The following is a 24,439-nucleotide window of genomic DNA, read 5'->3' as shown; positions in this document are numbered from 1 at the left end:
AGGAAAAAATATATTGCTTGCCACAAAACGTTCCAGTACATGACAAAACATGTGAAGCGAGTGCATAGTTTGTTTATTTCAATCTTCTCTGTGGTCCACCTCATTTCAGAAAAGACTCGAACAGATATTGAATTAGTTATATTAAATTCAAAATAAACGGGCAAGAGAAAAAATAAGATTTAAGAGGTATCTGAAAAGACCAAATAAAACCAGAAGTTTTGAGGTTTGGGCATTTTTAAAAAAAATTTCTCTACAATATCTTTTTCACTCATTAAAAGGAAGCCACAACCTGCTCTCTGGCTTTAAGCTCTTACACCTGGTGTGAAAATAAAGCCTGACCCATTAAATTATTCACCACGTCCTTAAGATTAAAAGATGAGGGGAACAGAGTGGAAAAGAAGAAAGAGACATTTGCTCAGAATTCTTGGTGTTCTTGTGGAAGGAGAAAAAATCCTCCTTTGAGCCTCCTTAGAGAAGTCATAACGTACTCAGCTGTTACTCAGAACCAGTATTTCTCAAGCTGTGGGATCATGACCCCTTTGGGGTTGAATGGCCCTTTCACAGGAGTTACACATCAGCTATCCCGAATATTAGATATTTATATTATGATTCATAAAAGTAGAAAATTATAGTTATGAAGTAGCAACAAAAATAATTTTATGACTGAGGGTCACCACAATATGAGGAGCTGTATTAAAGGATCTCAGCATTAGGAAGGTTGAGAACCACTGCTCTGGGCTGTAACTGTGCATTTTTTAGATTAAAAACAGTTGCCCACATTATCTCTCTTTGATTCACCTCTAATAGCTAGTATCAGTTAAATTGAGAGTGTTGTAGTTAACAAAGTGTGTGTGTGTGTGTGTGTGTGTGTGTGTGTGTGTGTGTGTGAGAGAGAGAGAGAGAGAGAGACAGAGAGAGACAGAGAGAGACAGAGAGAGACAGAGAGAGAGACAGAGAGACAGAGAGACAGAGAAACAGAGAGACAAAGAGAGAGAGACAGAGAATTTGGGGAGATGTAAGCAATTAACAACTACTTTTTTAGGGTAAGTGGGCATACAAGCAGGGTTTCATGCAATAACAGTACTTTTGTTTTTGTTTTCTGAGACTGGATCTTGCTATATCCAGACTGGCCTAGAACTTACTCTATCAACCAGACTGGCCTCAGACTCACAGAGATCCTCACCTGCCTGCCTCTGCCTCCTGAGTTCTGGAGTTAAAGGTAAGTAAACGCCACACCCAGCACAACGGTACTTTTTTTAAAAGTACTTTTAAGAGACAAAAGCAAAAGTTCCTGAAATAAAGAAACGTTTAAAGGCTCAGATTCTCCACTCAGACAAAACCAAACACCACACGGAGCCCCGTATCCTTTGGTGCTAGAGAAGTTGGAGCAGCAAGGACAGATCTGAGAAAGGGGTGCAAGGGCAAGGATCCATGGAGAAGCCACAGGAGGAGCTTCACAAAGTCACCTGACAACCAAAGGCTACAACCAGTTCTCGGGTTGAGGTAACAGTCTGAGAAGATGACAAAAAAAAAAAAAAAAAAAAAAAAAAAGAACTTGCAAGAGAAAAGCATCGTGGTGGGAGATGAGCCAGCTCCAAAGTCTACAAATCTCAAGACCCTCTGAGCAGTGAGAGCAGTCACACTGAAGCTGTGGGGCTCCACACCGTATTTTATACTTCCCTATCCATTGTCTTTTTATGTACTTATCCATCACAACAAAAAAGATAAATCAATGACAGTTCAAAAACAATTAGCTTGGTATCCTCCTTCATGGCTCACGTGTTCATTACCCGGATTCCATCGTTCCTCGTCACCTAAATCCACCCTTTCTCTGTTACCCACTTTATTTCAGAAATGTGACCAAAACCTTTTTGACAGGAAGAAATCATGTTTTGTGATCATTGTTAGCTGGGTGTCCCCTGTATGAATGAGCATAAAATTTGAGCACAACTTTATTTGGTGGTCCAGTGGGCACACTTTCAACAGGAAATGCCCCCCTTCCCTCCCCTTCCCTTCCCTTTTCTCATCTCTTTTCTTTTCTCTCCTCCTCCTCCTCCTCCTCCTCCTCCTCCTCCTCCTCCTCCTCCTCCTCCTTCTCTGTCTGTCTCTGTCTGTCTCTGTCTGTCTCTTTCTCTCTCTGTCTCTCTCTGTGTGTCTCTCTGTCTCTCTGTCTCTCTCTGTCTCTCTCTGTCTCTCTCTCTCTCTCTCTCTGTCTCTCTCTCTCTCTCTGTCTCTCTCACATTGCCCCACACACACATACACACCACACCCAACATACCTACCTTGTTCAGCCACTTTAGCCCTGGTATCGTGTTTGAATTTATCTGTTCCTCCAGCCATGGGCGCATTCGCATCCTTTCCACCGGCATGGTACTCTGTGGCAGAAGAGAAGCATATTCCTGTGACAGACTGTCTTATCTGCATCATGGAGTTCTCCACCCTTGGCCTGAGCCTTTCCTAGACTCCTCTTCCCAGGGAGGAATGGGAGACACTCAGCTCTCCTGCTACCTGCTCTTTCATCTATCTTGCTCTCTCAGTAAGTAGCAAAATGGACCAGGCCTGACATTCTCTACACTGACTCTCGGCTGAAGAAAGTTTTTATGGACATGGTAGTGACTTTGTCTCCAGCCAATCTTTACCCACCCCCATCCTCTCTAAGCTGGGCTGACAGCATAAACTGTCAACATATCAGACATTCAAGGACCAAACTTTTACCTTCCAAATGCCAAGCGAATGCCAGGCAAACAGTTCAGAGGCAAACTATGGTAGCCAGTGCATTCATTGGAGGATCTGGGGGGTATACATAATTGGACCTCTGAATACTGGCACTAAAGCACTGATTGATTTGGTTTCACTGAAGGTTTGTTACCGACCAGTCATTCCCTCTAGACTCACTCTATGCTCAGAGCTCACCAGCACCTTGCCCTGTCCTCATCTTGGCTCCTACGTTAACTCTCACGCCATCTCTTAGTCACTCCATCAGCGTTTTCCTTCAGGACCCGCCTCCCTGCTCTGACTCAGCGACATGCCTTTTCCCTTTGCTCACTCTCCCTTTGAAAAGCACTTGCATGGCTGGACTATCTTTCCTCCAGCAGACCACACAACGCCTCTCTCCTCTCCCACCAGACTTCCTCTACAGAAGTCTTTCCTTTTTCCACCCAAACACAGCTACTGTGGACTCACTAATAAAGTGGCTTCCAACTCTGCACCCTACATCCTCATGATACTTAAGTCTGTCCATTTACATTCAGTTTGGTACCTGAAATCAAGGGGCACTGACTCAGGTGTCCCCTCTACAAGACGTCCCTGGCAATGTGACATTGCAGTCCTCTATCTAACTCTTTCCCCCAAAATGAACTGAGAAGTCTATACAGATGAATGTGGATCAAGATGATTCATGCCTCATTAGTCTCTCCTCCATCTTGCCAAGCTCTCCCCTATGCTCTGTCCCCAGCTAGTGTCAAGAGAACAAGCACCATTATGTGAATCAGCAAGGGTCTCACCTTTGTGCAAGGGAGCCCCCCACCTTTTCTCTGTTCCCCTCCCACAGCTCAAGCCCACTGTGCTTCTCAAGCTCTCCCTTCTTCTTTGGCCCTGTCAATCTTCATCTGTCTTCCAAGACCTAAGCTCTACACCTCTTCTCTGAAAAGTCATTCCAGATCACTCCAGCCTACAGCAACCCTTCCTCTTCCAACTCCTCCACTTCTCACAGATCTTCCTCTGATTATCTGAGAAGCAGACATTGCCTTAGGGCAGCTGTTCAAGTCTCAGCTTTCATCTCATCTCTTATGCCTATAAACTTTTCAGCTGTGCATGGTCTCGCTCACCATGCAAATTGTGAGCTCTTTGAGAAGATGAATTTCACTCCTTCCAGTGAAATGTATAATCCTGTGAAGCCAAGTTCTGCCTTGGCTTTCCACAGTAAATGTTCAACACAAGGACCAGGCAAGTTCTAAGCAAGCCAGGCAAAGCTGCTGTGGAACAGTGGCCTTGTGCAACATCTGCAGGCTCCAGGTGGCCACTCTTTGAAACAGTAATAGGAACCTTAGAGACCTTACAAAAGGACATGTGATGATGATGAGCAGTCACCAATACAGCTGCTTTTCATGAATTTCCAAGTGTTCCATTCATGCATTCATTCACCCACTGACTCATTCATCATCTACCCATTCAAGGATCTTGGACTGAAAATGAGAGCCTGGGAGTGGGGTATGATAAAACATCTTGATTCTTACAGGATTCAGGACTCAGTCAAGAAGGGAATTAGAAACCTGTCGGGCTCTGTGTATAGGTGTACAGAGTTACCAAAGAGTTCTGAAAACACTGGGAAAAGCTACATACACTGCTGACACAAGGCTGTGCCCTCCAGAGTGGTGACCACAACCTACTTAAATCTTCCCTCAGAAGACCTCAAGACATGAAGCAGGACAGAGTAGCAACATTAGGGACAGTTACAGAAGTCGTTAGTAGACAGAAACAGATTCCACTTCTGAGTTGGCAGTCTATGAGAAGTGCTGCTGGCGTGCCTACACTCAGTGACAGAGCAGTCAGAGAGACACACCTGAGTAGCCCCTGCTTCCTTTCCAAAATCATCACAGTATGTTTCCTTCCACGTTTATTCATAAACAACCTATTTGGAGAGCTGACACACATTATTTCCCAGTTCTGTACCTGGGAATTCTCTTACTAAGAAATGTATTTGTAATTGCAAAATCCACCCTTACAAGGCTTTCCATGGTCATTACAGATTTGGGCCAAAGGGTAAAATGCAAGATGCCTTGTATGAATGCAGCCAGCTGCGCCGTCTTCTATGGCAAAACAGAGTCCTTTCCACGGTCTACTTAGTATGACATTTTTAATATCTCTGTGTTGTTGTTCAGTTTATCATATAAAATGCCCCCAAAGTAGTGCTGAAGTACTATGTTGTGTTTCTGCGCGCGCGCACACACACACACACACACACACACACACACACACACACACACACACACACACAGCTGGTTGTACCTTATGGGAAAAATACATATAATCAGACAAGCTTACTCAGACTCAGGCAAGAGTCATATCAAAGTTACATATGCTTGGCTGTGAGTTCATTTTGTTGTTGTTGCTGTTGTTTATTGTTGAGACAGGGTCTTTCTAGGTATTCCCAGCTATCCTGGAATTTGATACGGAGACCAGACTGGCCTTGAACTCACAGAGATCTGCATGTCTCTGCCTCCTGGGTGCTGGGATTAAAGGTGTATACCACCTCGCTCGGCATAAATTCAGTATTAATCAACAGTGTGTATTAAACAAGGCATCTTAAAACATCAAGGCTATATATTTACCTACTGGTGAAAATGTCCTGACCAGAGTCTCACTAGAACAAAGACACACACCAAGAAAAAACTGTGGGCATAGACATGGAGAGAAGACAGTAGCATGAAACATCAACAGAGACCAGGTGAATCTTCCCCCACACCAACTAATGCCCAAGGCTCCTAGAATCTAACAAGAATGGAGCCTCTCCCACAGCCTTCAGAGGAAGCACGGCTCTGCTAACACCTTGGTTTTTGGCTCATGGTAGAACTGTGGCGAATACACTGCTGTTGCTTTAAGCCACACAGTCTGTGCTATGGCAACACTAAGAAAGAAGAAAACATGAAGACGAAGAAGGAGAAGGACCAGAAACCAGACAGCAGTCAACAGCAGATGGCCCTGGAAGGCCATTGTGCAACATCCCCTAATGCCAGTGAGAAAACTAATAAGCTCTTAGGTCCCTGGACCATGCTCTGAGAAGCCAAGATCCAGACGCCCTTTAATTGTTCCATATGAATTGCCTGGATATTCTGTGGCATCCTACAATGTCTGGTCTTTCTGGCGGGCAGATCTTTTCCATTCATCTAATTGCCAGGCTTTACTGCTTCTGCTGTCCATTAGCCCATCCCTACCAGGGATTCAGTTCAGCCCAAATTCAAAGTTTACCTCTTCCCTAGCCAAAATACTAGTTGTTTGGTTTGTCCCTCAAAGGTTCATACGCTAGATATTAGGTTCCTAGTGTGGTAGGGGAGTTGGTGGAACTTCCAGCGGTAAAGGCTACTGATAGGTCATTAGGCCTCCAGCATCATGAGCAGATCAATGCAAGCTCTGGGACAGGTCAGGTCCCTGGGACTGGATTTGTTCCTGGATGAGTGACATGAAAGAGCTGGAGAAGGGGCTCAATGGTTACGAGCACCAACTGCTCTTGTAGAGGACCAGAGTTTGGTTCCTAGAACCCACATGGTAGCTGACAACAGTCTGTAATTCCAGTCCCAATGAATCCAATCCCTTTTTCTGGCCTCTACCGGCACTGCATACATGTGGCGCCTAGACATACATGCAGGCTAACACCCACACACATAAAATAAAAAAATCAATCATGAATAAAGGAGGGCTTTCAGAGGCAAGCCGTGCACCTCCCTCTCAACCTTAATTCCAAACACTCCCTGTGACGTCAGTTGCCAGAAGTCCCCACCACCTCCATGCTCCCGAACCTCCAGAACATGGAGCTTAGCGCAAATCTTCTGTCATAAAGACACCACATCGGGCGTTTTGTTTCAGGGACACAAAATGAGCTAAGACGTGTGAATAAACATGTAAAAACATTTAGGAATCTTCTGTATTTATTTTCATTGTTTTCCTCCCATTGCACACAACGTCTGTGCTAAGATCATCACACACAACGTCTGTGCTAAGATCATCACACACCGTGGCTGAAGGAGAAAGTATCTTGGCTTTGTTCATATTCCTCTGTCCCTTGAGGATTCATTGAGCCCTACATTCTGACAGAAGTGCCCTAGTATCTATAATAGCTACCTCTAAAAAAAGTGATGACATTATCCTTGCTTTTATAATTATCTACCAAAAAAAAAAAAAAAAGAAAAGAAAAGAAAAGAAAGAAAAGCTAAATTTCTCCAACCAACCGGACGGAGTTGGCTCAGTGAGGGGGAAGCACAGGAAAGCAGAGAGAGCCAACTCCACAAAGTTGTCCTGTGACCACCACATGAAGACCATGGCACGGGCTCTGACCTTTGAATGTGAAGAAAGTACTTAGGGTTTCTTTTCAGCAACTTCACTGGTAACTAACCTCACTACTCCCACCCTGTGAGGCCAGCTTAGGTAAAATAAGAGTGACTTGGATGTAGACAACACAATACTGTGACTCTAAGGATGAGCAGCAAACAGCACGGACACAGGACAGCTTACTGCTCCGGTGGGACACAGCCAAAGGCATGAGATTGCATTACACCACTCAGAAACATGTGTGATGTTAAACTTCATGCTTGTTTATGGAATTTTATGAAATTTTACACTTGATGGGTTCAGAACACAGTTGACCCAAGGCAACAGAAACCACAGGACGCAAAACCCACGATAAGATGGAACCACCGTTTGGTTGTCCGTGGTGTTGAGGCCACTGCATAAAGTCATGCAGTGATTAATATACCACAGAGCTGACAATGTCGTGGTCCTGTTTAGAGCTATCATTAGCCATGTTTATTAATTTCCATCTAAATAACTAAAATTTGGTTCTTGGGATAGTAGTACTACCCATGACTGCTATTGCTATTATCTTCTGATGGCCTGGGTATTAACACTTAGGTTTTGTTGAGTTTTGTTATGTAACTATTGCAGCCCTAGGAGATGGGGACTTGTTTAGGACATACCAACACTTCTAGGAGTAGGTTGGAGAACTGCTGAAAGGCAACCTGCTAGGGTGGCTGAGATCTCATCGAGTCTATGTGATGGGGGAGGCCCAGGTTCTACCTATTACTCTAGAAAGCCCTTTATGAGGATGGCCTCTCTATTATTCTGATATTTCCTTCTCCGGTTTCTCTTTCTTATATGCATCTGCCTAAAATACGATTTCCATCATGTTGATGTTCTGTTCTTCTAGAGATGTCTAAACATCCTGGAGGCAGTACTGACTCCTCGGAGGAGGTCAGGAGGCTCAGAAGCTGACCAGAACTTGGGGCACACTCAAGTGACTAAGCCGATCACTGAAGACCAGCACTCAACCAAGAAAAGGAGGCCCTGGAGCCCTGCCACGCTCTCTACTAATAAACCCATGGGGCTAAAGAGGTAGCTTAGCAGTTAAGAGCACTTTATTTATTTATTTATTTGGGAAGACCAAGGCTTGTTTCCCAACACCCAAGTTAGTGGCTTACAACCAGCTCCAGGAGGATCCGATGCCTCTAGCCTCCAAGGGCACCTGCACTCACAAGTACACACACACACACACACACACACACACACACACACAAGCACATAAACTGACCTAAGTGGAAATACACCAAGTAAAGATGGAAATCCAGTTTCGAATCATCTCAACTTCTAATCAAATTAAACTAGACTGGAGCTTCCAAAAAGGAAATATAAATCTTATATTGAGGAAGGTAACATTATCCAAGAGTTAGCCATTATCTCCGGAGATCTTCATATGCAGTCAACAGCATTCAGACACTATAGCTAGAAATATAAGGATAAACAGCAACAAACAGGGGGCTGGAGAGGTAGCACAGAGGTTAAGAGCACCGACTGCTCTTCCAGAGGTCATAAGTTCAATTCCCAGCACCCACATGGTGGCTCACAACCATCTGTAATGAGACCTGGCACCCGCTTCTGTATACATAATAAAAAAAATTTTTTTTAAATTAAAAAAAACAGCAACAAACAGAAAATCAAGAGAAATAATGAACAATAGAAACAGAACCATAGGATACAGACACAGGTCTTAAACAGATACAATGTTATACAAAGACACAGACTAAATGTCTTCAGGCATTTAGACAGGTTTTCACTACATAGACCAGGTTGACCTCAAACTCACAGAGATCCACCTGTCTCTGCCTCCCAAAATCTGACTGAACCACCACTCCCAGCCCTTAGATAGTTTTTAAAACAGCTACGCTTAATATGTTTAAGAAATAAAAGGCAAAGGTGGGGATTTTTTTTTTTTTGTCAGATAAACTGTTTTAAAATTTTAAATCAGAGACTTAATGGATGTCATTAAAACTAAGAACTCAATGGATGGGCCTAAAAACAGCTTTGATAACTAGGGGGTGGAAAGATGGAATGTGAACCCCCAAAACAGGTCAAAGGAAACACACAGAATAAAACTGAAAGACAAAAAGATGAAAATAGGTAAGAAGACCATTATCTCCACAGAGAAATCACTGTAGAGTTGAAAATACAAACAATTTGAAAGTCTGTGACGACAGGAAAAAGAGCGAGGCAGAAACAGTTCCTGAGGAGACCATGACCAGACATTTTCTAATTACAGATTAAAGTCATGGGCAGACACAAATAAAAACCACACCTAAACCAAAAACAGAGACAAAAATGTAAAAACCCACTACAAGGCAAAAGACTCATTACCTTAAAAAAAAAATCATAAAACATCCCAGACCTAAATGCTCTACAAGTCCCTGCTCCACCGAAACCATGGAAGACAGAAGGCCTTCGAGCAGAGTCTTGGGCCAGCTGGGTTTAGCAGGACAGTCACATGCCACCAAGTAACCACATGACTTGAGTTCTATCCCCACCACACCAGGATGAAAGCAGAGATCCAACTCCGACAGGCTGGATTCTGACCTACACACACACACACATACACACACACACACACACACACACTGCAAAAAATAATTTTAAAGAAAAAGTACTAAAGGAAAACAACTGCTTTGTGGATTTTTATGCCCAGACAATATTTCCCTCAAGAATAAAGATGAAATCAAGGCATTTTTACTCAGACAAAAACATACAGATTTCCACCACAGACTATAAACATGGTGGAGCGTCCTATATCCTCAGCTCTCAGGAAGCCAAGGCAGGGGGGTTAAGTTCAAAGTGAGCATGGATTTCACAGTGAGACCCTGACTCAAAACAAATAGAGAGACAGGCAGGCAGGCAGACAGACAGACAGATTAGATTAAAATTTGAAAACACACAACTGTTACCTTCCAGAATTTTCTATACAGTTTACCAGCTCACTATAGTACGAGTCCAGCAGGGCAGGTAAAAGCCGGACGTAATGAAAACCTGAAGGGGAGCAAATTACTAAAGACAGGGCGAAGTTCGAGTCTGTGTCCTAGAACATGACAACAGTCATACCCTGCCCTAATTCCTTCGCAGCTACACCATTTTTCAAAAGTGCCTGTGAGGGCTCTTGGAACTTACCAGCCCTCCTCACAGAGCTATGTCCCCAGCCCTCTTCCAACCTCCAGGATTTTCTGCTCTCCTATCAAGAGCCGCTGTAAATCTAATTTCATTGGGGGAAGAGCTTCTCTCGCGGTGCTCGCTACTGGGCACTCCTGTCTACAGGCACATGTGGTCTGGATCTCCAGTTACCCTCAACAGATCTGAAAACATGGTATGACAGGAAACTGTGCTCAGTGCTGCAGAGGGAGGGAGTGTTCCAAGACATGTAAGATATGACCACTACCCTCTGGGAACTCATAAATTAGCTGAGGATGTGAGACATAAATCATATAAAGCTAACTAATAATTCTGTAATTATCATAATAAAATGATGCAGTGGAGACCAGAGATTCGCCTGTGATTAATTGCCAACTAAGTTAACTAGTTCATAAGGAATACATAAATCACTATTAATTGAATTTCCAAGGAAAGTATTATGATGGAGGGGGAGCATATGGGATGGGCGGAAATGCCCGGGTGGGGAGACAGTTCAACAGACAATATGAGTAAGATAAAAGTGAGTCAAAGCAGGGCTGGGGGCGGGGGTGCCTGATGGGGACAGAGAAACTGACCCATGCACCGTCACAGGTGAAGCTCCTGAGTCACCTCCCATAGGAGAAACAAGTCCTAGATACTAAACGTTGACCTTCAGTCACACACAGAACAGCCTTAACCATTGGGTATCATTACTTACATTTTAGAGATGAGTAAAAGTAGCTAAAAGGGTACCCCATCCCAAAAGGTGGTAAGAAGTTAAAAAGAAACATTAAAAGGAGGAAGAGTAGGGCTGAAGGGAGAGAAGGACCAGGAAAGATGGGGAGACGTCCCCTCCGGGAATGGAAACGGGGGGGGGGGGGGGGGGGACCCTCGGCACGCAATAAGCTGTCCCCATTTCTTAAGAGTTCAGTTCTTCTATGATGTTCTAGACTCCTCACATTGACTGTTGTGGGCTTCTCAGCCACACTGAGAACTTCCGTGCAGGAGTACATGAATCGGGAGGGAGCTGAAGATGAGCAGTGGACGTCACCACAATTCTCAATCATTCAGCCTTCCAGCAAGCCACCTGTGCGCAATGTCTCACCGCCAGCCTGGAGCCCAGGAGATGAAGCCGCTTTCTTAACCCGGCCTTAGAGAAGTGGTGGAGTTCAAGTTCAAACCCAAGTCTCTCTACCTCCAACAGCCACTCCAGAACCCAGTGTGTTCTCAAACCTCCGGCAATAGCCCACTGAGGCACTATGTGGTCTGTTTGGGGTTTTGTTGTTGTTTGTTTGTATTAAGATTGGTATTTTTGATTTGTAAACATCAAGTTTAATTTGATCTTAATGTACTAAAGTATAAAATAGAAAATATAAGCAGGCACTACAAATAGAGTCAACATAATTTTAAGAAATTTCCTTCTCCTTTGTATCTCAGATGTACTTGTATAGATACTATGTACTTGTATCATAGATGGTGTTATGATACTAATACTATGCTGTAGTGTAGATGGTAGCATTTGATACTAATACTGTGGTTGATAAAGTTGGAAAAGAATTGCATTTAGACTGAACATTTAGAGAGAGAGAGAGAGAGAGAGAGAGAGAGAGAGAACGAACAGAGAGAGAATACTGGCAAGAAACAGGAGGCAAAAGAGGGATCCAGGGAGACAAGAAGAAGCAAATCCATCCTCAGTAACCTATGGGCTACTGGGAGTTAGAAGTGAATAGACAAGCACTACTGGCATTTGCTTGCATAAAAAGATCACATTCAGACCCAAGACAGTATGATATGATATGTTAAGGGTTCCGGGACCCTCACACTTGGCTATGTTTCCTACTTCTCAGTCTGTGGTATTTGTACATATCACACACACATATTCTGGTGGAACACTGGAGAAGTAAGTCAACAGCTGCTGGTCATGGAACCAGAAAAATATTTTGACATTTCAGTGGAGTGCCAGACAAGGGGGGGGGGCACCTAGTGCTATCTACACCAATATAAAACTGATTTTTCAAGGTTTTGTTAAACTTTATCTTTATTTCATAATTCACTGTTTTGTGGAACTTTAAAATGGATATAGGTCCAGTTCACCAAAGAATACATTTCGGGGGGTGGGGGAGGGGGAGAAATGGCTCAGTAGTTAAAATAACTTGTTACTCTTCCAGAAGACCTGTGTCCAGTTCTCAGCCCCCACAACGGGCAGCTCATGGCCATCTGTAACTCTAGGCCCAAGGGATCTGATGCCTTCTTTTGGCCTCTGCAGGCGCTGCATGCATGTGGTGTATATATGTACACTCAGGCACACACAGATAAATAAAAAGAACGAGTTTCAAGCTGAGGAGATGGCTCAGCAGTAAAATGCTTGCCACAAAAGCATGAGGACCTGGTCCCCAGAATCCACGTAAAAAGCCAGGCGTAACAGAATACACCTGTAATTCCCGTAGTGGAAGCAAAGAGAGGAGGATCCCTGGAGTGAGTTAGCCAGTCAGGCTAGGTGAACCAGCTCTAAACTCAGTGAGGGAACTTGTCACAAAATAAAATAGATACGGCAGATAGCCAATGGCAAACTCCGGACTCCATATACATATACACAGAGGTACACAGTTACCCACACCTTGTGTGCAAGCACGTGCACACATGCATGCACACACACACACACACACACACACACACACACACACACACACACAGAATGAGTTTCCAGTCCATTGTTTTCTCCATAAAGTTCAAAGCAATTCAATCATCCATTCTATTATTAGGTAAGTGGCCACCTCAGAGCATCATGAGCCACAGTCACCTTCTCTGTTTTCCATTTATCTCAGTCTCTTAAAACTGCTGTGCAATATTATTACCTGGTGAACTTTGAAAAGAACTCCCTAGCTCCACTCTAATAAGACTCTCCGGGGCTTAGGAACAGGAATCACTTTCATTATCCTAGAGTAATTTTGATATGCCACTAAGCGGGGGAATCACTGCCACTTAGTGCCATTAATCCAATGGCCTTCCGCATCCCTGATGTTTAACAAACATCTCCAAATGAGTCACGGGACAAGGGGAGGCTGATGGTGGATGCAGTTCATTACTAATGGAAAACAAATGCGTAGGAAATTAAAATTCCAAAATGCCTCTATCACAAAACATGCTTCCCACGCTGAGAATCGTACAGATGATGGTTTGATATTTTCTGATGAGGTGAGTTCTGGGTCCTTTTGGAAGATATTAAGCTACCATAGCAATTTAACAAAAAAAAGAAAAAGAAAGAAAGAAAGGAAAAAAAATGAATTATCTCTGGGCACAGACTACTCTGGTACCCAATGTGGTTTGACTTAGCTTCTGGCCATAATGGGTACTATTGCATCACCACCATAAACACACAGCAAAAAGTGCCTTAGGGTCTCCATATGTGTGTGCTCAAAGACACTTACATATCACCAGTTTGGGCTAATACAGCTGACATGGTGGTCATCCCAGAGAGTGGTTCTCATTACATCCTCACAAGAACAATTCTTTAGCCAGGGAGTCTGCCTTAAAGATGTATGTAACTTGCAATTCTCATACTCACATGTTTGCTGAGAAGTCCCACTGGGCTCGAAGAACCGCTCCAAGACAGGCAAGGTTAAGGAGCCCAGGTCAAGCACGCTCATGGAGAACCTCTTTTTACTTCTGACTCACCCCTTTGGACTTGACCTCACCCTTTACCACTTCCCTCCTACCTATTACCACACCTGGCAGTCTGCTTCTGTGGTCCTGCCCTATGACCATACCCTCTCCATCTTCTCCAGTGCAGCCTGGTTACCAATACTGCCCTCCTCGCCCGTGCTACCCAGCAATCCTGCAGTGGCCAATTCTGCCTTCTTCAGTCTGTTTCCACGGTCTCCTTGGCAGTCTCAGAAACAAGTCTGCCGTGGTCACTCACATGTTCAGAACACTTTCCATGACTTTCCAACTGTTCTCAGACAAGGTGGCAATCATTGCCACTCAGCCTCTGCAATCCAATGTGCTTGAAGGCATGCCAAGATTGATTTCTGGCCTATGAGTTTGAGATCTCCTTGGGACAGTCAAAATAATGTTGGATGGTCAATTAGATGCTTGAGGCTGGAGCTCTGGAAAAGGTCCAGTCAGGAAATACTCAACCAGCCCTCTGCAGGTTTTCAAATGCCATCTCTTCTACAATGTCGACCCCACAACTTAGGACTCAACCATCTCCCTTCCTATGAACTCATAACTCAACCTCTAACTATTACGTAACAGATGCTAACACTGTCCTCCAGTCTGTTTAAGTTTTCTGTGCTTTCAACCATCAAGACAAAGGTCCCTCTGGAGCTGGAAGCCTGTGTTGACATTGCTGTATGTGTAACTATGGATGACTACAGTCTTACACATTGCACCAAAGAAGTGTAGATCAATTCTACCCAGCAGACTCTTGCAACAATCAACTTACTCTAGTTACAGGGTCCAACAGGGTAGTTGCTAGGCACTTATGGCCACCTAATACCTCAAATGTGGCAGGCATGAGTGAGACAATGTAACATGAATTGCTAAATGGTCTTATTAATAAAAATCCCGGAGCCAGATATTGGGATGAACCATGAAAGACCAAGGAAACAGTACAAGCCAGCCAATAATTCTTATCTCTACAAAACCCTCAATCTGAAGAGCAAGTTGTCACCAAAGAAGGAAAGACAGTTTCCAGGCTATATCTAACCTTCCCCAGTCATGGTCCCCCATCAGATGCCTAGTAGAAACAAAGTAACTGTACTGGTCACCCCCATGGAGCTGTCAGAAGAGGCAGGTTAGCCATGTGACATTGAAACTGTATTATATGCACTGGTCACCCCTGTGGAGCTGTCAGAAGAGGCAGGTTAGCCATGTGACATTGAAACTGTATTATATGCACTGGTCACCCCTGTGGAGCTGTCAGAAGAGGCAGGTTAGCCATGTGACATATAAAACTGTACTTAACTTTCAAAAAAACCTGACTCATATTCTACAAGCTTAGTCATCTCTCAGAACACAATCTGTTAGTAAGCGGAGGACCTTGAGTATAAAAACTAAATGATCAAGGTCTAGACCTGAAGCTCCTGGGAACACCACCAGCTGTCAGGTCCAGCATCTCCCCACACTGGGCAGAAGAATATTGACAATAGCTACCTAGTCCAAGTGCTGAATGGTGTTGTGCAAGTTACAGGCATTAAGAGCATTGGCTCAGTTCACCCACAAGCGTGAAGGTGCTGCTGTGACTTCTGATTTACAGACGAAGAACCAGGCACTTAAGGTTAAATAAGGCATCCCAGGTTACAGAGCTGCTGATCATGAAAGCTGGGGCATCAACAGCCATCTTAGACCCTTATGTATTTGTCCTTTGGATAAAGAACACATGCACACTTGCAGGCCAAACCTGGGTCCACAGGGCTGGGTGTTACCATCTCACCCACCTCCACACTTGGAAGCCTGTGCTGCAGGGGCCACAGGTGGGGTTGGGGAATTCAGCACAACAAACCCACTGCCAGCTCCAGGGGCTGAGTCTACTGAATAGGGAAGCCACTTTCCAACTTCTTTTACCCAGCCCTCTCTGGTGCCTTCCTGAAAAATAGGAATTACGGAAGTGACTATACATCCTGACCAACCACAGCTTTACTTCTGTAGCTTGTCCAAGGGAAACAGTATTTCCCCACTCCCTGTGCTCTAATACAAAAAGCACCTTCCTTCTCTCTGGCCTTTCTCCTCCCTCCTTTCTTTAAGAAACAGGGAGAGGAAGGAGCCAGAGGGGGGGTTTCCCACTGCATCACTTGGGTACATTCTCCAATTACCTCACTGGAGCTTGCCTCCTAAAGCAGGGTCACCTGGCCAGTGCACGTGCTACTAAGTCCTCAAGAGGACTTGGAAGCTGAGGGGGAGGAGCAAGCGCCCCGCCTGGCCTGTCACTGATTAACCTGGAGAGCTGTTTCAGGAGCACACATCTCACAGGAGTCTAATGTTCCACCACCCTGATGTTAATTTCACATTTACACTTACTTACTCGGTGTTGAAAGCCACTGAAGGACTCCGCCCCTTTCCTATCTGCCTGGCTCCGCCTCCTGCTGATCTGGAGGAAGAGAAACAACAGGAAGCTGGGAGGCCATGTTGCTTCCTACTCCAAAATGATGAGGACTTCCCAAGAGGGCCTGATTCCCAAGCCTCAGAACCACTCCAACCGCTTCAGTATCTCAGCACTTTGTCTGGCCTGTCTGTCTGTACTTCTCAGTACCAAATAACTTCTTCTCTTGGTTTTCAGATTTGAACCTCCCCTCCCAAGAATGTTGTATTAGGGTCAGCAGAGTCCCAGCTGTTACCATGGGACTTACTAATTTGATTACACTACAAAATACTTGGATGCTAGTGTCAAGCCATCTTGTCTGGCTCATAGCTAATTAATTTGACAACGTGGATTTTAGTTTTGTGATAGGGTCTCATTATGTTACCAGGTAGCTCAGACTAGCCTCCAACTCCTGGCTCAGTCTCCTGGGGATTATGCAACACTCAGCAACCTGGAACTTTGTTGGGTTTTGTTGCTGATGTTGAAAAAGAGCTTCCTGCTATGTAGTTGAGGATGGCTTTAAACTGATCCGCCCACCTCTACCCTTTGAACAGTAGCATTACAAAAGTGTGCCACCGTGCCCAGTTGCTTCATGCATCAGGTACTCTACCAGCCGCTGACCCACATCCCCAGCCCCAATGTTCAACCAGATTTTTAAAAGATTATTATTATTTTATGTATCCATGTGTGTGTAAGTATGCAGATGCATGTACTTGTGTGCACACACACGGAGGCCAGAAGAAGGTGCCAGGTGTCCTCAATCTCTGCCTACTTCTTTAAAATAGTCTCTCCTTGACCTGGGGCTCATGTCTTCTTGCTAGGCTGGAAGCCAGGAAAATCCCAAGGTCCTCATGTCTCCATCCCATTGGAGCTGGGGTTACAAGTGTGCACAGTTTTGTTATATGGGTGCTGAGATACTAATCCTGGCCCTCAAAATTGTTCAACAGGCACTCTTAACCACTGATCCATTTCTCTAGCCCCAACATGGAATGTCTTAATGAGTCATTATGACCTCCACAGGTCCCAACACCGTCTTTACTTATCATGGAGTAAGACAGTGGCCACAAAGCAGGATGCAGGATGAGGTGTCTTGGCCACCAGGCCTCCAAGACATCCCAGGTACCCAAAGTCAAAATGGGTACCAGGGAAGACCTCCTTTGCTCCTGTGTGTCTCACAGTGTGCAGAGTGAATCTGTAACTTAGGCATCTCTTTATCACTATATGGTATATGAAATAAGAATTGGGATCTTCGGTTTTAATGGGAAATCAGCCTTCCACTCTAAAACCCAGAAACTCTCTAGTCTCTCCTACTCTCTCCCCAACTTAGAAGCTGTTGGGTGCTAGGTGGGGGGAGGGGTGTGCTGTCAACTGCAACCACTTTCTTGGGCACTATTTCAAGAACCAGACTCAGAGGGTAATAGAACCCAAGGTCCTCTTGCTTTCATTTCTCCCCTGAAAGTGTAACTTCCTCAGTTTGCAATGATCAAATTCCCAGCCATGCCTCTGACCAAGAGCATTTAGTTAATAATCATTCGTTTCTGCAGATACAAAGTCTATGGTTAAAGACGTTTAAGGAGAGACTGGGGTTATAGCTCAGTAGTACAGCACTTGCCTAGAAAATACAAGGCCCTGGGTTCAGTCCTGGGCTCTGAAAAAGAAAAAAAAAAGTTTAAGGAGCACTGTCTTATGATTTTGAAGCATTTAAGTGGATTGAAATATCTAGACTGTAGAACAATGTGTTAAATAAAACATGGTTGAGTCCAATAATGAAATATTGGGAATATAAAGGCATGGTTTGTATGAGGATGCTCAAAACATTGAAGTGAATAAAAAAAAGTGGAGGAAGCAGCAGTTTTTTTCAGCCATCGAGGTAATTAAGAGTCATGCACAAACTGCCAGGGACTGTGTGCCACAGCAGGCTTCCCCACAGGCAGTGTGGACCACGACCACAGAGCCATCTTCTACAGTGTTAGTGACAATCATAGCTGACCCATCGCAAATGCACCAGCTAAATGGCACCTGTGGGATTCAGGACACACCACACTTGGCCTGAATCCTGCACCGAGGGTCAGCTGTCTGGCTTCCAACTGGGCGGCTGGGGGATGGGTTCACACCTCAACACTAAAGTGGCCAGTACAGAAGGTATAAACATTTCCTCAACAGAGCGAAGGCTACAATCTCTGGATGGCTGAAGCCCGATGCCCTCAACACGGGTGCTAGCCTATGCTCACTCTAAGTCCTGGATTTCCTAAGACTGTTCTGGTATCAGAAGGCCTGAACTTTAGATGAGAAATAGGAATAACAGACCAATATTACTTAACACACCTGAAGGAGATTCCACCTCCCCGCCTTCCTCCCTCCTCTGTATCTCATGAAAATGACGTAGTCCAAATGCCCACACAGCAGAGCAGAGTAAGCAGATACACTAGCTTGAATCACCCTCCCACAAGCCCCCTAGCCCCACAACGTTCTCATCCGCCCAAAACTAGGAGTGGGACATTATGGGAAAAGGGGGTCTCCTAGGATACGCTCACATTAATAGGAGGCCATCTCGGATTACAGTGAGCCTACCACAGAAGGGAAAAGGTAAGTTTCCTGCTCCTCTTCTAGATTCTTTGGTTGGGCTGCAAATTAAGATGGCATAAGGCAGGTTATCAAGAGAAAAATATCTAAACCCCTATCTAATTGAGTCCCACTGAATGTGAGACTCAAAAAGAAGCAGGTGGTTGAGGTGTAAACAACATCCTGAGCTACAAAAGCATTCAGGCCTTTGTGAGGGGTTGTGGTTACATATGTGTGGAATGTGTGCTGAGTAAAACACTGTTGGCCAGATAGAGTCTTGGGTAATAAGAGTGGTCATGGCAACCCTCTCTGACCCTAACACTCTCTCTAATGCATATTTTCTTTTAAATGTAAGCTTCAGATTGTTTTTACAAAAGCATAGCTTCCCAGATCTACTCCTGTGCCTGAGTTTCTCAGACTAATCAGCTTGAAAAACAGCAAAGAAGTGTATCTGGGGTGGCATATTCAGGCTCCCTTAATTACATTTGAAGTCGTGAAGACTGAGCCCCAACAGGCTCATTTTTCAAGTCCCATATGACCAATGTCTTTCAATGTAGATGATGTCTGGACACTGACAGGAACACACTCAAAAGGCAGAGAGAGAGAGAGAGAGAGAGAGAGATGCATGCAATCCATCTACAAGCCACAGAATCAAGACCTGCCAGCAACCACCAGATGCCAGGAAGGTCCCAGCGGCTTCTTCCTTGGGTCTCCAGAAGGAAGCCGCTTGGCCAACACCTTGACTTCCGACTTCTGGCTTTCAGAACTATGAAAGGATCCATTTCTGTTGCTTTCAGCCTCAGCCTTTATGGCCACAGGCACATGAAAGGAGAGAAGGCCCAAGTGCTGAGTGTGGGCACTGGCATGGGGTGAGCTTCACCAGGCAAGAGGCAGCAGCAGCATCCTTGCCTGTGGAAGAAGGACAGCCATGTGGGGCAGTGAGGACAGACGCAGGGAGGGAACAGCAGCTGGAAGACAGATGACAGGCTCCTCCACAGGAGGCGGCAGCCTTGTGCAGGGGACAAGGAACACATCCCGACTGCAGCCAGGCAACCATGGAGCCAGACAGCAATATGGGCAGGCAACCGGGCAAGTATAGAACGCAGTCAGAACAAGTGGAAGGCAGTTACACAGTCAGAAGGCTAGAATCATAGAGGGCACTGGGTGGTAGTGAGAGAACTGGTTTGGATTCATGGTTTGTTTTTTTTTCACATATGAAAATACAGAAATAAATGTAGATGTGAAAAGCATGTGTATGTGTTAGCATGTATGCATATATATTATTATAAACATACATGTATGTGCATGCATATATGTATTATCTATCCCTGTCCTCTCAGAGGGCCTGGGATAAACAACAAACACATTGTGGCAGTCTGAATGTAACTGACCCACAAAATCTCATAGGGAGTGGCACTATTAGGAGATGTGGCCTTGCTGGAGGAAGAGTATCACTGTGAGAGCGGGCTTTGAAGTTTCCTAAGCTTGGGATACTGCCCAGTGCCTCAGTTGACTTCCTGCTGCCTGCAGGATGTAGAACTCTCAGCTCCTCCTCCAGCACATCTGCCTGCACGCCACCATGCTCCCCACCATGATGATGATAATGAACTGAACCTCTGAAATTGGAAGGGAACCCCTTCAATTAAATGTTTTCCTTGTAAGAGTTGCCATGGTCATAGTGTCTCTTCACAGCAATAAAAACTCTTAAGACATGCGTCAAGGACAATAAACACACCGCCAGCTCCAATCTTAGTCTCTGAACTCCACTAACCAGAGCCAGAGATTCTTAGAGCAATGGCCGATTCCAGGGCCAGGCCAGGGAACACAAAAGTCAAGACTTAAGCACAATGTTTGCTTACTTATTTGGGGACAAGAAAATAGGAAAGCTTTCAAAGGAAAAACAGAACATATCGAAAAAAAATAAAATAAAATAAATAGCAGCAAATTCCAGCTTAAAAGGCCTGCACTGGCCAAATCAGAATTTGAGCATCAAGTCAGTAATAAGAGTGTAAGGATCCTTGAATAAGGAAACACGGAGTAAGCTTTTCCATAAAGTAGAATGTCAATCAACGAACACAGGAGAACAATGGGAACCAGAGATTAACATTTGGTATCTAGCAAAGTAGTAATTCTTCAATTAAGAAGAGTCAGTGAAAAGCAGAGTGTGTTGGTACAGATGTACACCCAGCACCTAGGAGCCTGAGGCAGGAGCATCGTCACCAGTTTGAGGCCTGCAAAAGCTACATAGAGATTCTGAGGCCAGCCTAGGCTCTATCATGAGATCCTCTCTCAAGAAGCAAAAAAACAGAGTCAGTGAGATGGCTCAGTGGGTAAAGGCATGGGCTGCTAAGCCTGACGGCCTGAGTTCTATCACCAGAGCACACGGTAGCAAAACAGAACTGACTACGGCAGGTTCCACACATCCATCCTAGTGTGCACCCCCAACTCACACATGCCAAAATAAATAAGTGAATGTAAAAATGGAGGAGGAGGAGGAGGAGGAGAAAGATGGCTGATAAATGGGGCATCTACATAGTCCTAAAGTACCTCTTATAAAATATTTTTACTACAAAGGAGAAAGTGACTTTACGACAAAAAAGGCTAATAACTCCTTAATCAAGTGATGAAAGGACATCATCAGTAAAGGGACAGATAGATCAGAGTCATATATAATCCTTGAGAATGCTAGATGAGGGAGTCACACCTGTAAGGATGTTATTTAAAGTACACGGCCTGAATAACAGCATGAGGAAATACCCAATGAGGCCAGACCGGCAGACACTCTGTAGAATAATGGCCTGTAATTGTCCAAAGTGTCAAGCCCATGCAAGCTGAGGACAGATTCAAAAGGAAGGATTCCTGAATGCAATGCCAGGCCCTGGATCAGACACAAAGGCCATTATTGAGACATCTGGCAAACTTGAATGGGTCTGTGGATTAATGGTACCAATGCACCCATGCATTTCCTGGTTCTGGTAGTCACACTGTGGTGATGTTGGAGAGTGTCTTTAACATAGGAAAGAGACTCATGTATTCGGGAGAGAAAGGACATCAGAGTTAGGAAGTAACTCTCTCGGGGTTCTGGGAGTTGGGGTGGAAAAAAGGATTCTTTGTGCGGCTATTCTTGTAACTTCAGTCTAAGTCTGAAATTAGTTCAAAAGAAAAGGACTTGGCAGGGAAGACAATAGCCAAATATGTAAATAATTTACAAGACGGGGGGGGGGGGGGGGGGGGGGGGACAAATTCCTGCAAATATAACAAACCCTAGAAAAACCTCTTTGTTAAGTCTCTTCAGCTAAGCTGCTGACCATTCTTCCTAATCCAAGCACTGAGACACTAAACACATACACCATTGCCCATCTGTCCTGACTGTGTGCAATTATCTCATCAATGAACCTCCGAGCTTCATTTCCTGGGAGAAGATGGGCAGTGCCGGTTCATAATTCACTTAAACCGTAAGGGTGCATAGAAAATTTAAATGACGACCAAGAAGGTTGCCTGCTTGCTTAGAGAGTCTCTCAGATTTAGACACCAAAGACATACCTCCAGTGAAATTCCTATACTAATATTTAAGGGCAGCTTTTTACATTTTTAAAGTGCCATTGATTTCCCAGGAGTACTGTCTCACCTCTCATAGGTTACTTTGGTAACAAAGAAAAACATCAGGGGCATCCCTTCCTAGGCAGCCACAGACTGCATATCTTAGGAGCTCCCATACCACCAAGATTCAGCACGCAATCTCCTAAAAGCTCACCATCTTCCAGCAGCCGCTGAGGTTGTCCTTCTCAGCACCGGTTCATTTTCTAGCTTGATGACAATGCCATTCCCACAGCCTTTCGGGTAACTTGGCTCCACAGAGTCCCACCATGAGTAAGGGCTTCGCTCTCTGTTTCTCATTTGCAACTTTTCCTCATTTGCAGAAGGAAGCCTGAATGAACCTTCAGTTCCAGCCAGGCTGGAAACTGCAGTCACTGGACTGACCTCAGAGCACCAAGCAGAGCACATCTAACTATTGTCCAGGGGAAACAGCTGAGACTCTGTGAGCATGAAAAGTGAAGCCAATGGTTCCAAGAACAATTGCTTCCTTCTACAAAGACTGTACCAAACAGCCATCCCGACTGCCCTGCGCCGCCCACAGTGCTGCCCCAGCATTGGCCCTGCAGCCAGAACACTGTCTAAAAGCACAAATAAGATCTTGTCGCTCTACTGAATGCCTGCTGATGTCACACGCACTCACTGACTCCCTTCCAGCCCCTGTTCTATACTGTCCTTGCTCCCCAAACTGTTGGGGTATGGGGCAGGGAGAGTCTTCCCCAAGGCCTGTTCCTTCACCGGCTGTCCCTCTGCCTCAAACGTGTCCTCCTTCACTTGCCGCTACAGTTTGAGACAGTGACATGTTTGAATACTTAGTTCCCGACTTCAGTGATGTTTTGGAAGGTTTGGGGGGTGGGGGTTCTTCTTCAGAACCCTAGGTGGGAGCAATTAGCTGGAGGAAGGATGTTGCTATTGGACAGAGCGTGTGGTTTGTAGCCCAGCTCCAGCTCCCGTTCCCTCAATGCTTGCTTAGCCATTCAGATTGTGGTCAGCAGCCTCTTCCTCCTAGGGTTACAGCAGACAGCCATTTCCACCACTATACCCTTTAGTCTCAATGGACTGTATAGTCAAATGCCAGTCAAAATAAACCTTCCCTCCCTTGTTTCTTGCCAGCAACCAGGACACAGCAAGAAAAAAGTAACCAAGTGGTGGCGCATGCCTCTAATCCCAGCCATGGAGACAGAGGCAGGTGAATCTCTGTGAGTTCAAGGTCAACCTGGTCTACATAGTGGGTTCTTGGCCAGCAAGGACAACCTAGTGCCTCCTGCCCCATCCCACCCTCCAAAGAGGTAACTAATACACTGACCTACTCGGTTTTCTCATTTAGCTTTAAAATTACTCCCTAAGCAAGATTTCTCGACCTCCCCAAAGAAAGCCCCCCAAATCTGTGTGCCCCATTAGTTAAGAAATGTCCATGAACAAAACCAATTCCTTTTTATCACTGTGTTCCCAGGCCTTGGATAGAGTATGGCAAAAGCCAGAGGTTAATAAATATTTTAAAATAAGGAACCAGTAACTTACTGCAGCAAGCCCTCTTATCCACTGTTTCCATGTTTTAATTACTGGAGGCTAACCACTGTCGGAAAATATTAAATGGAAGTTCCGGAAATCAACAATTCAAAAAATTTAAAGTAACTTATTGTGTTATATTGTTAGAACGGTTCTATTTTATTATTGATGTCGTTTATCTCTTTTTGTTCTTTTTTGTTTGGTTTTGTTTGTTTGTTTGTTTGTTTTGTGTGTGTGTGTGTGTGTGTGTGTGTGTGTTGGGAAGGATATGTGCACATGATTACAGGCGACTTTCAAAAGCCAGAAGAGTGCGTCAGATCCCCTGGAGTTAGAGCTACGGGTGGCTGTAAGGTGTTGGGACCAAACTAGAGCCTTCTGGAAGAGCAACAAGCACTCCGAACTGTCATTGCTCCAGCCCTCATCCTTGATATCCTACACTGCCTGACTCATACTTAAACTTCAGAGGTAGGCATGCACAGGAAAAATTAGTCTGCATCT

General features: G+C 44.8%; 1 protein-coding gene across 5 annotated transcripts in view; it reads right to left on the bottom strand.

The window, feature by feature from the left end:
• The window catches only part of Irf2 (interferon regulatory factor 2), a 107,618-nt gene that overhangs the window by 52,188 nt on the left and 30,991 nt on the right, over positions 1–24,439 (bottom strand). For 2 of the 5 annotated variants that reach the window (XM_036166668.1, XM_036166669.1), the window contains exon 2: positions 2,283–2,375. In XM_036166668.1, the coding sequence (XP_036022561.1) occupies positions 2,283–2,369 (87 nt within the window). In that variant the 5' untranslated portion in view covers positions 2,370–2,375. Of the gene's footprint in view, positions 1–2,282; positions 2,376–13,762; positions 13,790–16,219; positions 16,286–22,592; positions 22,852–24,439 lie in introns of those variants that run through there. The other 3 variants (XM_036166666.1, XM_036166667.1, XM_036166670.1) reach the window with 3 other exon arrangements.

Source organism: Onychomys torridus, chromosome 17 (genome assembly GCF_903995425.1).
Source record: "Onychomys torridus chromosome 17, mOncTor1.1, whole genome shotgun sequence".
Classification (NCBI taxonomy): domain Eukaryota; kingdom Metazoa; phylum Chordata; class Mammalia; order Rodentia; family Cricetidae; genus Onychomys; species Onychomys torridus.
The sequence above is the reverse complement of the archived record's forward strand: the minus strand, read 5'-3'. Positions and strand labels throughout refer to the sequence as shown.